We start from the raw sequence: 14023 nt of genomic DNA on the forward strand, positions 1-14023 counted from the left end.
GCGGCCAGGAGAAGCGGCGGCCCGCGCCCAATCCCCCTCCCCTATCTGTTTAATAAGCTTTTTCCCGTTTAACCCCCTCCCTTCCCTCCTTTTTCCACCCGAGCCATTCCTCTCTTTAGAATATGGACTGCGGGTTGATTCCTTGAAGGTTGAGGGACTTTTTTGCAAAACAACCACGACGTACGAAAACCCAGGCAGAGACCTTACTTGCTTTAATAATAGGTATAGGTATAGATATAGATAGATATAGATTGGTGATTTTTTTATAAACTTGGTCAAACCCTATATGTGTTGATTTAGAAGTACATTTTTTTTTTGGACAAAGCCACAAAGGGAGTACATAACATAACTAGCCAAAAAACTCCGGCAAAATCAATCCATGAGAAACTAATTATCTCACACAGCAGGAGTTACTAATTAACTACTGAAAAAAAAAGACTCCTGATGAACATTTTTTTTAGTAGTACAAGCATGATCCACGGCATACATGCGGCACGCTTTTTATGCGTCTACGTATGCATTCCGCTATATATGGTACCATTCAGGAATTCTCCTGACAGAATATTCAATCCAAAAGTTCCAGCCTTCCAGGTAATCTAATGTGTCATCATTTCACCGACTACCCAATTGATTACAGTGAACGTTCGAGAGCTGAGCTGCGTAATAAAATCGATCGATCAACGTTGATCACGCCCTCTATCTCTATCACGACGGCGGTCCGCGGATGAGCTTGGTGATGGCGAGCGCGATGCTGCAGAGCTGGTCGACCTCGCGGTTGCGCGCCGTGAGGATGTTGCGGTGCTCCGGCACGGCCTGGCACCCCCTCTGGCAGAGCTTCACCTCCGCCTGGCCCGCCGCCACCAGCGCCTCCGACTCGCTGTACGCCCCGGAGCCCACTGCCGACGCCGCGTCCTCCAGCTGCTCCACCGCCGACTCGTACCTCTCGCCGCAGTCCTCGAGGCACTGCTGCAGCTGCGCCGTCTTGTTCTCCAGGCTGTCGTCGTCGTAGATGCTCGAGAGGTAGGTCGCCGTCTCCGACGCGTTCCGCTGCGCCGCCTGGATGGCCACCCGGGCCAGCGCCGCCGTGCTCGTGCTGGCGGCCTTGGACGATGGGTCCGCGGACAGCGTCGCCATGCACAGGTCGCGGAGCCCCGCGGCCTGCCTGCTGCACGCCTCCTCGACGGAGTACTTGCTCGACGGCGCGGCCGTGGGCGCCGGCGTGGCGACCGCGGACGCCGCCGCGACGAGGAAGACGGAGAGGACGCCGGCAAAGGACGCTCCGGAAGCCATATCGATCGGGCGCTCCCTTTCTTGTCTTTTGCCCGTGTCGGCCTTTTTTTGGAGGGTCAGAGATTTCTGTATATGTTGCTCGGCTTTGGCTAAATTAAGGTAGTGATAAGTTGGCTATATTAAGGACTGATAGGTTCTTACGGTTTTGTGGTTGTGCCTGCTCTAATGACCTTGCACCTGCCATTTGGTGCAGCTCCGGGCGGGAGTGCTCCCAAACTCGCCTCGTAGTTTCATATAATACAGGTGTTGATGCATGCAACTTGAGACGCGGCAGTGCATTTGACACCAGTAAAATGGCGTAACACCGTATGCTTGGGAAACACTCCCAAAATGCTTACTGATGTTGGACTTCATTGAACTGAAACCGATGCTTGCCTTGCCTCGCCTTGTTATTTCTGGTGTCTTGGTATTGTAGAATACACTGTTTATTCTATTCTTTGGCGTTGCGCTCTTCATATACCTGAACCTGAACATACGTGTGCTAATCATATATGCGTGTGAACTAAACCTACACTCTGACAGACCCTAAAGTTCAGTCTGCATGGTGATGTTACAAGTTACAACAATGTGAATCAAGTACACTCCCTCGGGTACAATACAAGGGAACATATCAGAAGCTCAGCTCATTGGCGAACGCCTTGGTCAGCTTCTGAGACGGGCTCAGGCTCCCGCCGCGGCTGATCCGGAGCGACTCGATCGACTTCTGGATCTCCATGGTCATGGCGCTGTCGACACTGCCTGCGGAGAGCCGCTTGTGCGCCTTCTGCAGGTGCAGCTTGAGCGAGCTCGTGCTCAGCCCGACGTTCTTGCTGCAGATCGGGCACACCTTCATTTCAGGCCTCTTGTGCTGCCAGTCCATAGACACCTTGCCGTGAAGCTTCTTGTCTAGGGCTAGGAGAGCCTTGGCGAAACCGTCGTTCGGTTGCGCTCGGCGATGAACCTTCTTCAGTAAGTTCCAGGCTTTAGCGAGAGTGAAGCCCCTGGAACAATAAGTTTTCAATCATGTAAATGGCAAAGTTTCAATGAAGTTCTTGTGCAGTCATTATAACATGTAATTTGCTCAAAAGTCGATGAGTAGTCAAGATTCTTACATTCTAAGCATCAGGAAGGCAAGGACAACTGTGGCGCTCCGACTTTTGCCCTCAAAGCAATGAACCAGAACCTTACCTCCGATATGATTTACATGATCAATAAAATCTGATGCCTCCTCAAAAAGATCACTGATGTTTGCATCATCATCATCCCTAATCTGCAAAAGAAAATAATGTTCCAATTTAGATAAGAAAATATGAATTGTGTAATGGGCATGATAAATGAGAATCCTAAACCACAGAGATTGATGCTCTTACTGAAAAGTTCTTGTATTCAAAAAGATCAGGAAATTGGGAATCGGATTGACCAATCTCATTCGAACACAAACATAGTACATGGGTAATGCCCAAATGCTGAAGGGTGTATTTAGACCTTGCTGCCAGAGCCCCACCTATGAACAAGTTGTTGACAACAAGAGAAGGTCGCTCTGTATTGGCAGCATCGGAGATCAAGGCTATCCTTTCTATGATGTGTTCAAGACGCACCTGCAAGTGATTTATTATCAGGTTCACTAATTCCTTGAAGTGGAATATAACATCTATAAATATCTTGTGACCTACCTTCAATTCATAGGCATCAGCTACCATGTTGTTTTCAGTTCCATCAAAGAAGCCAGAATGAAAATTATTCTCCTGACAAAATTTGATCACATCGGTCTTCAGTGCTTCATTCCACTGCTCAATCTCTTTGAGCAATTCAGGATCAACCTGTTGCATTACAATGTTACTTATAACTAAAATTCGAAATCAACATTGTTCTAAAAAAACAAGCCAGTTTGATAGCAAACAAAGAAGCCCATTGAGTACAACAACATAGCCTTTCAGTCCCAACAAAGAAGCCCATTGAGTAAAGTAACTTAAAATTTCCAATAAAAACCTTTGTAAGGTTTGTTGCACTAACACTGGCTGTATCACTGTATCCAATAAAAGGCTACTCTAAACCAAAAAAAATCAAAGCTACTTGCACTCAATTAGATAAGTAATCAGAGAAGAAATAATCTAAGGGTGTTTTTCCTTTCATATTTAAAAAAAAGTGAGTCCTCACTTTCAGTCAGGAGTTTCTTACCTTTGGGTTCTTGTAAAAATCACGAAGTTTCATTGTCATCCTTAAATTCCGGGGAGCCTCTGCACTCCCCTTGAAGAATTTGTTGCTCCAACTATCCCTGGATAGGGGAGAAACTGAATCTGAGCTTCCACGGGATCCCGCAGAAGAGGACTTTGTTGTGGATTTCAGCATTTCCGAATCACTATGCAGTTCATTGTTCAGTTGCTTACAAGGAGTACTATAGCTTGCTCCAGGTGAAGGAAAATCCGATAGTACACAATCATTATTGTCAGGTTCTTCAGAGCTCTTAGTAATTATGGACAAAAAAACTCGCAAAAGGCCATCCAGTTTTTGGTAAAGCTGGAGAAGAAATAGGTGGAACCCCTCCAGATCCCTTAGAGCTGCACGAAATGATCCTCGGAATTCATGAATCGCAACAGCGTTGTCTTCATCAGAAAGGGATACGCAAGAATCAGTGCAAGTAAACTCATCAGGCCCTGGATGCCCAAGCTTACCACCAGAAATCTCATACAGGATATTTGCGGAATAGTCTGAGCAATTCAAAATGAGCTCCACAACTTTGGGATACCTCTCGTGATCTTTCATACGTCGCCCTGCAGGGGGGCGACGGGGCACACCAGTGTCAATAGCTACAATGTGAAAAGTGTCATTTGTACTTTCAGTATTTTCTCTTTCATTCTTCAATGCTTCTAATTTTTGTGACATGGGATTCAATTCCACAGAATCCAACCTTCCATTTGTAGAGTGAGACCGCTTCTCTCTAAGCAAAATTTCTCTAATCAGTCGATTGGAGCTTTCTGTGGTGCTAATGGAATCTTGCAACCTATCCACATTGGGTGACGATGATTTATCTGAAATCATCAGATTTGCAGGATTACCGCGCCAACCAAGCTGACGACATGGGAGTCTGTCCTCGTTCCGGAGTATCAGATCAAGCATCAAAACCCTTCCCAGGGATGAAGCAGTAACACAAGCAGCTTCTCGCAAATTGAATGCCTTTGAACTCTCAAGTAGCGGGGAGCCATGAATATAACTGCAACAGACCGAAGGCAACAATTTCAGCTCCTGTACTAATACAGAAAATGCATCTGCTTGTCATGACTGTACTAATCATAATAGGTAACAGTAGAACAGTACCTCATCAGAATAAGGCAGCGGCTTAGCTCAAGGGCTTCCATCAACTCTGAGCAAGTCATCTCACCCACCTCATCATTGTTTGAAACAGCTACTGCTCGTGCGTTTTCTGCAGCATGCTTAATCCCCTGCCACTCTGGGCTAGAATTGTATACTACTCTAGCCTGCATTTATTAGGGAAAAAAGCTGTATAAGAAATCAAATGTTGCTCCATAACATAATAGAATTGTACAGTTCATTGGGGGTTCGGCAATACTTGTGGTGTCTGCACTCCAAGCAATCTTGCAAATTCATAACCCAAACGTTCTGCCTGTGTTGCCATCTTTGATGATGAGAACTTTATAACAGCTGCTGCTTCTTCAGGTAATTCACTGTTACTTGAAGAACTAAATAGTGCAAAAAACACCACACCACCAGAGTTCACAGTCACCTATAAACAACAGGACATGGAAAGCAGCATATTACTATCGCATATCATATACATGATACAAGCTTATGATCTTGCATGTCTGATAACCCCTCCACTCATTTTTTGTAAAACGTATTATTTGAGAAAATCAGAATTAGAATATTTTGGCCAATAATGTCATATATGCATATTTTTGTAACAGCCAAGCCCATGGGCCAGTTGGGCCAGGCCAGATTCGCGGGTACTGTAGCGATATGCTAGTGTAACGCCAGGACTAAGTCCCGAACCGGAAGTGGAGGAGGAGCTAGACCAGCTTACATAGCTGGCCTGGGAAGCTAGTTAACTCCGGATCGATCCTTTTTATGTGAAGCGAGGACGAAAGCGCAAAAGGGTTAATTAGCAGGTGTGGTCCATTCAACGTGTAGAGTGGGTCTTAGCCGTTATCCCGGGCCAGGTTGTAACATTTGGTAATCAGAGCCAACTTTCGCTGTCATAGACGCATGCGGGTCAGATGCGCGGGCATGGTGCGCATGAAGTGTGGACCCTGTGTAGACACGGTATGGCACATGCGCCGGCACTGGACGCACGGACGTGGCTAGGAAAGTCGATCCTGAACCAGGACATGTCCTGTACGGGTAAGCTGGTTCGATAGCTCGACGAGGACGTCAAGTCCTTTAGGGTGGGTGTGTTGTAACAGCCCAGCCCATGGGCTAGTTGGGCCAGGCCAGATTTGCGGGTACCGTAGCGCCAGGACTTAGTCCCAAACCGGAAGTGGAGGAGGAGCTAGACCAGCTTAAATAGCTAGCCTGGGAAGCTAGTTAACTCATCCTTTTTGCGCGAAGCAAGGACGAAAGCGCAAGAGGGTTAATTAGCAGGTGTGGTCCATTCAACATGTAGAGTGGGTCTTAGCTGTTATCTCGGGCCAGGTCGTTACAATTTTTAGCATACAAAAGTAGTATCAATAGATTCATGTTTCAAAGTGCTCTTATTATGATAACGAGTTTGTAGCAATTGACAGTAAATGGTAAAAGAAATGAAAGGTAAAATATAATTTTGTAGATTTATCATACTAAATATGCCTTAAGGAAGTGGACAGTGGGAGTATGTAAAACGTGGGGCACATTCTGGTACCCTACCACGCCGATTACTCTAAGGTATGGTAAATAGAAGCAAATGATTATCTCTCTCACTACAATGACAATTGCATAGGATGTTGAAATTGGCATCATGATAGGTAGCAACAAACCTCGAGAGCTTTGTTCATTTCATCTTCAGAGTGTTCCGAACCACTACTATGTTCTGTATGATGCAGAGATGACAAGACGTCCCAAGAAAATTCAGATGATTCAATGTCTAGTGTAGAAGCATTTCCAAGTCTCTCCCACAAGCTTATTTCAGGAGGTTGATCGCAAGTCAATGGATCTTTCCCTACTGATTCTTCTCTAACCAAATGCTCACTACAGTGGACAGAGAAGAAAAACAATGACAACATTAGCACAAAAAGCTTACAAGTTACAAGGATGCTTAATAGAAGATAGCTTGTGATCTACCTTGCTGCTGTTTAACACCCATATTTTTCACAATTTAGAACCCATACAAGTTCATGTTGCAAGTAAAATTCCTTTTCAGATTCATGTTCCATATTCTAAGAAGCATTAGAATCAAATTCAATGTACAAGATTCATCATGATTCATTATATGTAAAGTGTTAAACACATTATTCCATTGATCGTTGCCAATGTTGCCATCATTCTGCAGCTATATATACGTAAAGGTCTCTTTGGTTGAAGACACTTCCAATAATACAGATTAACCTGTCGTGCAACAATTTTACACCTAATCATAGAATTTACCATTAAAATATTCAGTATATTTTAAAAACTGCTACTTTGATAATGGAATAAGACATAATGGGGCCAATTAAGTTGACTCAAGGATTAGCTCTGTATACATCAAAGCAGAAATGCCGATTCCCTTATGGAATATGACATAACTGGATCAACTAAGATGAATCTGAAGGATCAGCTCTCTAGACAACTATATACTGAGCTACTGACCAATGTATCATCTTCACATCAAAGATGATGGTTTGGGGGCATAACTATAAGCTTAGTTAGAGCACCTTAGTAGAGAGGAACAGAAGGGATGTATATACAGAATTACAGACATACAAACCCAACATACCCCTTCACCAAAAGAAATGCCAAAATAATGGAATCTATGTGTTGGCACAGATTTCAACTTTTCAGCTAACTTGTTGTCCCGGTAATTCAGTTAACAAGAGAAATCTAAAGAGGAATCAATTTTGTTCCTCAGGTGTTCCACTTTTTTCTCTGAGAACACACAGCATTCCATTTTTCATATGAAACAAAATGGAATATAAGTCAACATTTTCACCATAAGTTTTTTTATAAGTACGAGACATACTTTAATCTCCAATTACAGGTGGTCAACTAAGTACTACAAAGTGATGTTTAAAGGATAATAGGATGTAGATGGATTTCATGAAGTAACCTTAAGTCCCCGCTACCAAATAGTGAGAAACTTCCACTTGGCATGACTTCGATCCTTGAACCCCGATGTGGGAACCCTGATGGCCGGAATGCCCCACTCCTCTTACGTACTAGAGACAGCCATTTCTCGAATGTTTGTGCCGGTGTGGATATGTCACCACCAAAAAATAAAGAAACCACCTAAAAAAGTTTTGTTTTGTTTTGCTCAGTATGGTGATAACAAATTTAAGAATAACAAATGAACAGAAATCAACACTTACACGAGAGGATAGCTTCAGATCCTTATCCTCGTTTTCCTGCAAAAGAAATTAAATTCCTTACATTTAAGTATTTCTGTTGAAGACATTTCAAAGTACTCTAATGGCATATTTTGGTTGATGAAGAAATTGAGATAAAGAGGGAGATCTAAAGTATAACATGGTTGGTTCTTTCTGAAGAACAACAAATGGAATTTCTGCTCCAAGATTGCCTAGATTATTAAGTTGTAAATTCTAATAAACAGAAGAGTGTACGGCCACAGAACTAACACAAGAGATTTACAAGCATATGGTCCATGGATGCAAGTGGTTGGTCCAATTCAAAACCTGTAGCATTTAGCTAAATGTTCACTTGGTAGCTCACTAGGCACATGTATCTGTAAACCAAATAAACTACTAAAATGTGGGTAACTCAATCAGTCGAGGGCTCTAGGCCAATCTACTAATAGATCCTTAAGATGGTCACCTCAACTTGGGGAATATTAGTCAAATTAATATGTTTGTTCTCTGGTCTTACTCCATACAAGGAAGAGAGTTCCAAGTTTGGCACAATTCATCATAATAACCAATTGAGATCAAATTGGTTTTCTTCATTTATGATGAAATAGGCCTCGGAATTAATTCGCATTAAGCATTACCACCTGACGTGCATTTGGGGTCAGAGCATTATCCAAGATCAGACTAGATCACAGTGCAAGGCTCACAGAGACACCTCGGTAAGCCAGCCGGATCAAGAACCGATATATCAAACCTAAATCTGGCCAGTGGCCACCTCAAAGCAGCCGCATTTCGCAACTACGTCACTTCAAGGCAACAAGACCCAGCCCAAATCGGATCAAAGTTCAAGATTTCCCAACAAGACCCTCGCTCTCTTCCCGCCCAGGAAACTACCACAGTAACTAATTCAGCGCCTGAACCAAGACCGCATCAGATCACACAGCACAGCCTCTCAAGTCGAAAGAAGAGAAACGAGCCCGACCTTGGGAAGAATGGAGGAGGGCTGCTCCCGGCCACGCGCCTCCGCCGCCTCCTCTGGCTGCGTCGCCTCCCGCTGTTCCATGGGAGGGGCACTGCGCGGAGTAGCCCTTGACAACGCAGGCGCGTGGCGAGATATAGGTAGGCTTCGGCAACCGCCGCTACGGCCTGTGCGGGCGCCTGGCCTTCCCGGTGGGGGAGCGGGGCCGTCAGACCCGACGGAAAAGGCGGGATCTTGCGTGAGTTTTCCCTCCCCCGCGGCCCGCGCCACCCTTTTCCGTCCGGGTGTCGACTTTTTTCCGTAATGGAGACTGGAGACAGGGGAGACAGAGTGCGCCAGAGACGAAAGCAGAGGGGAAGACGAGAGTAGGAAATGTGGAGTGGATCAGTGATGCGCTGATGCTTTTCTTAAAGGCTTTCTGGAACGGAGTCTCGTGATTGGGGAATGGCCGGGCCGCCGGGGACAGCACGGCCGTCCGATCCAGCACCGGAAAAATCCGTTGCCTCGCTAATTTTGCTCGAGTGTGATTAATCAATTCCTAGGTTTAGCAAGCTGGAGCATCTCCAGCAGTTCTCTAATAAATATTTCCCAACAGATAGTTAATAGAGATATTTCAATATCAGAATTGTTCTTCTAATAATCTCATTCCAATCCAACTACCGTGTTGGAAGAGTCAAACCTCCTCGGGAGTTGGGATGAATTATTGGAGAGGGAGACTGCTGGAGATGTCGGGTACACGTATTGCTATAGCGTACAAAAACTTCCCGATTGCCTTTCGTTTGAATGTTCACTTTGTTGAACCAGTTTGCTAAAACCAAAAGGCATGGACAAACAACATAATTTGAGGTGCACTCATTCCACGACGCACTGGCATCGGATTAAAAGAAAAAAGAGGGGTGGGAGACAAAATTGGAGCTCAATGGTCAGTTTGAGCCTTTCATGGTTTGTAAAAAGCTGAATGGATGGTTGAGATCTTTAGGGCACGTTCAACAGCTGCTGTCTTTTTATCACATATAGACAATGAAACAAACAACTTGTATAGAGATTTGTCTATTATGTTGTCTGCGAAATATTTAATTCATTCATGGGCACATAAATCACGGTGATCATGTATAAAATTGATGTGTGTAACTATTTTGTTGCTCGTATAAAATTGCTCAAGTATAAAACAGATTTTGCTTAGAAATAAAAAAGCTTAGACGAAAGACCAAATTGCTCTTCTAATCTTATCTCTTCTCCCGTGAGACTTGCAGCCTCTCATCTCTCTCTTCGGTGTTGTCTTTTTCGTCCTCCTCTCTGTCTATCTCTCTCACATGGCGCTGAGCTGAATCTCACAGGGGAGGAGCGAGAAAGGCATGCATGGAGACTGGCGCGGCGTAGCCAGATTCTCCTGCATCACGTGGCCGCTGCGCTTCGTGACGCGGCCAGCTTCCTCGCGTTGGGGCGTCGCCGCCGCGGATTGAAGGCGGCGTGGCCTCCACGACCGAGCGCAGCGCTCCTGCTTGCCTGAGACAAGTGTGCGGGTTGATTTTCGCTCGATCCAGAGGTGCGTGGATGGATCATACAGGGGGGCGTCGAGGTAGTTGCCAGGTGTTGGAGCACGAAACCCCATCGTCTCTTCATGAGAGGATGGCGCGTCCATCTCTTGGCTGAGACGAGGGCCTTTTTACGAATATGCCGGCTCCTAAACACCCGTGGTACGTGCCCTTACATCTTCTGTACGGTATAAACTCGTAATTAGTGTTATTTATGGACCACTTCAAGTTGAAGTATTAAACATTACTAGTAATATAACTGTATAAGGAAAAAATGTAAAGTAGTATTAAAATGAAAGCCCGGCCCCCAGATTATTGTGACAAGGTGGCAGATGGTAAGAGTAGTTTGGGTACTTTGAATAATTTGTATTTTTTTTAAAAAAAATATTCCGACCTCTTCACGAGCTTTGCACTCAAGCATTCGTTATTACAGTTCCATCCTCCGGCTAATTAAAACAAGCTCTCAAAAAGCAACAAAAAGTAGAAACATAAGCAATTTCAAATGGCCAACTAAGCGCTAAGTCTATTAAAATATATTTCCTCCGTTTCAAATTGTAGGTCGTTTTGATTTTTTCCAAGTTTATATGTATTTGTATGAATTTAGACATACATGCATAGCAAAAACTATGCACCTAGAAAAGTCAAAACGACCTACAATTTAGGACAGAAGAAACACCATCCATGCTCGGCAAAAATCTACGTTGCCGTTGTCTTCAACATGCAAAATGCCTACTTCATTCTTGATTTGGCTCTCCTTTTGAAGGATGGATCAGAAGCACGTCTAGTAGGTGGTCCTGAAAATAACATGCAAAGAGAGAATTTGCAGTTACAGGCGCATATGGAACTGACGGGGATTCCAAGTAATTGAATATTTTTTTGCCCAAAAGGTAAAAGGTGCGCAAAACGCAAGTTGCAATCCGAGCGGTGCCCATTTCATCCGTTCAGCTTTGTGGCAATTTGTCACGATCTGCAGAACTCGCCGTTTCTGGTAGAGAACTGAGAAGTGTCTAAATTTGCTGACAGAACAGTGCCAACTTTGCATAATCCACGCAAGAAACATCGGACGCTACTGATGATGAAATACCACTACAAATTTACAAAAAAATCTTGCCTGGCCGGCTTCCTGGTTTGGAGTCATCCAAACAAAGATAATGCCGCTGCGACAACGACCTCTTCGTTGACGGAAGACCGCAACGTGACGTCCCAATTTCTTCGCTTCACTCACACACCAATGATCGGTGGCGACCGGCTAGACCGGCGCGTCCACATCCTCCGCGGCGGCGACGACGACGCTGGCCCGGCAGAGCGGGCAGGTGGTGTGCCGCCGCCGCAGCCAGGCGTCGACGCACGCGGCGTGGAACCGGTGCCCGCACCGCGGCAGCGCGCGCGCCTCGTCTCCGTCCAGCAGCTCCGCGATGCACACCGCGCACTCCGCGCCGGCGCCGGCGCCGGGGCGCGCGACGAACGACGGCGGCAGCGACGCCAGGAGGCGGTCGTGCCGGCGCTGCTGCTGCTCCTCGTCCCGGGCCATCGCCGGCGAGGACGGCACCGAGGCAGAGGACGACGCGCCGTCCTCCTCGTCGGCGGCGGCGGAGGAGGAGGACGCGGCGCGCTTGCGTGAGAACAACCGCCAGAAGTAGAGGTAGACGAGGGAGACGAGCGCGACGTTGACGGCGACGAGGCAGGCCGTCATGGCGCGGCCGTGCGGCGCCCAACGGATGCTGCTGCCGGCGGTGGTGGGCGCCGTGTCCGTGCCAGTGTCAGTCTCGCCATAGGGGCTCGAGCTCTGCCCTGACATGGCGATCGGCGACGTACGGGTTGCAGAGAGGAAAGTAATCGCAGGCAAGAATCCTGAAACTACTAGTGGACGTGGAGCTTGAATTGGGATTCGTTGGCTGCTCAGAGTTTCAGTCGGGTTTCCACGAGAGAAGGTGGGGAAAGGAGCGAGGGAAGTACACACAAGAGGGACAGAAAGGATGCCTGCATTTCGGTCATCCAGGCCCGTAGAATGCAAGGTGCCCTGATTGGTTTGTCTGGACTAGAGGCGTGGCCAGGCCCTCGCCATGCGAAAGCTGTCCTCCGGCATAGCTCGCGTGACGCAGAATTTTTGTTCGTTTCCGCTCATACAGGCTCGCGCGGCGCGCTGGTGTGCGCGCGAGCTACGCGCAGAGGAGCAAAAGCAGCTGGGCATGCTAGTTTTGCAGGCAACCTGTTAGCCTGGCTGCATCCACACGGGAACCAAACAAAAGGCCTCTGCATCTCGTGAGCCTGGCCAATAGGAGCCTGCACCGCTGGTACAGAGCCAGGCTCCGGCGGACATCAAAGTATCAAACCAATCAAACCCCAAGAGGATAACGGTGCGTGCGTGGCAACGAATGTCTCCGGGTAGATAAATGCTCCAGGATGGGCCTGCTTGGCTGCTTGGCAGTTGGCAGCTTTGACAGAGAATTTTGTGGCAACACATTATCAGATTTTTAATTGACTGTTGGATACGATCACTGTTGTGCCACAAGGGCCATTTGCCACAAATTTCCGGCGGTAGATGAACAATTGGAATAAAATATTCCATCCGACCTCAAACATATAGCGTAGAGGAGGACGATGGGCGCGATCATGGCATCCGAGTATCCTCATCGAGTATACATCAAAAGCTTTTGCATTCGCAAGATCCTACATGAAAAATAGGTATTTTGATCCCTCAACTTTACCCAAGGTCAAAGTTCAAGTTGGTCCCTGGTATTTGCCCTTAGCTCCTTGTGTTGATGTACCATTGTTTCACTTAAACCAGCAATTTAAATCGGTGCCCCGTAGAAGTTGCAGATTAGATTTAAATGAGAGCAAGTGTTTCTGAAGTGTTAGAGTATCCATGTATAGTGGGGTCTCGTTTATTCTCTGGCAAAATGCATTGTGACAAGTCACAGCTCATGTGCATCCCCTAGGAATTTATAGAATCCGGAAAGAACAATGAAACGTAGCATATATATATATATATGGGGTATTTCTGCAACCAAAATAACAATATCGGACTGATCTACAAATAAAAAGGAGTAACGCCACCGTAATAAAGAAAAGGGGCATCAACAGCATACGTTATGACTTGCAGTTCCATAATCTGACTCACATGCACACATCTGCGACACAGTTAACCTTCGCATTACCGGCAGAAATTAATAGGGAGGGGAGAAGTAACAAGGGCAAAAATAACTTTTTTTACTTTTTGCATTAGTCTCGTGCCAATATATATAGAATGCCAAATGAGTACAAGGATGACTCAAAAAAACGGAAGTTCATGGACCAAAACGACCGATCTAAAAAATTGAAACTTGACCCTCGGGGTAAAGTTGAGGGATCAAATTACCCATTTTGCCTACGCTATATCATGTTTTCATACAAACTTCAGTTAATGGGACCCATGCCCTATCTTATGATCATCCAAATCTGCAAGAAAAATGAAATAATACAAACAACTAATACAAATTTGTAAGCATGATTGATTGATTGAGATTTTGCATTTGTCTGTTTCTCTTTGGTCGTTGGATCTGTCTCCATGTTAAGATTGATTGAGATTTTGCATTTGTACAAGTCGAATTTCTAGATTATTGCATATATATATAGCTAACAAATAACAACATCGCTAGAGCTGCCTGTCACTAGCGAGACCCCACCAATGCCCCAACTGTATGCTTCTTCTCCCGGCCCTCCTCTACTGGTGCACGGTCTTCTTCGGCTCCGACAATATTCATTTGCCAACA

The 14023-nt window shown here is 45.8% G+C and overlaps 3 protein-coding genes across 5 annotated transcripts; all 3 read right to left on the minus strand.

Moving 5' to 3' along the window:
• Positions 1–472: 472 nt before the first annotated feature.
• Positions 473–1502, minus strand: LOC117859194 (uncharacterized). Its single transcript, XM_034742394.2, has one exon. The coding sequence runs from the start codon at positions 1288–1290 to the stop codon at positions 706–708; it is 585 nt and encodes a 194-aa protein (XP_034598285.1). The 5' UTR covers positions 1291–1502; the 3' UTR covers positions 473–705.
• A 141-nt stretch (positions 1503–1643) lies between these two features.
• Positions 1644–9109, minus strand: LOC117857623 (dual specificity protein phosphatase PHS1). The gene is made up of 11 exons (XM_034740383.2): positions 8740–9109; positions 7764–7799; positions 7505–7683; positions 6237–6447; positions 4838–5011; positions 4585–4745; positions 3448–4480; positions 2943–3089; positions 2640–2867; positions 2382–2539; positions 1644–2270 (listed from the first exon to the last, which is right to left on the minus strand). The coding sequence occupies exons 1-11, from the start codon at positions 8818–8820 to the stop codon at positions 1901–1903; spliced, it is 2778 nt and encodes a 925-aa protein (XP_034596274.1). The 5' UTR covers positions 8821–9109; the 3' UTR covers positions 1644–1900.
• A 738-nt stretch (positions 9110–9847) lies between these two features.
• LOC117855142 (uncharacterized) lies at positions 9848–12608 on the minus strand. Of its 3 annotated transcripts, none has more exons than XM_072294226.1 (2): positions 10927–12608; positions 9848–10452 (listed from the first exon to the last, which is right to left on the minus strand). In XM_072294226.1, exon 1 carries the CDS (start codon positions 12067–12069, stop codon positions 11521–11523), a length of 549 nt encoding a protein of 182 aa, XP_072150327.1. In that variant the 5' UTR covers positions 12070–12608; the 3' UTR covers positions 9848–10452; positions 10927–11520. The 3 variants fall into 3 exon arrangements, with proteins under 3 accessions (XP_072150327.1, XP_072150329.1, XP_072150328.1); XM_072294228.1 differs by lacking the exon at positions 9848–10452 and having other exon boundaries at positions 10623–11065; positions 11383–12608; XM_072294227.1 differs by lacking the exon at positions 9848–10452 and having other exon boundaries at positions 10623–11256; positions 11383–12608.
• Between the last annotated feature and the right edge of the window lie 1415 nt (positions 12609–14023).

Source organism: Setaria viridis, chromosome 5, assembly GCF_005286985.2.
Source record: "Setaria viridis chromosome 5, Setaria_viridis_v4.0, whole genome shotgun sequence".
NCBI lineage: Eukaryota > Viridiplantae > Streptophyta > Magnoliopsida > Poales > Poaceae > Setaria > Setaria viridis.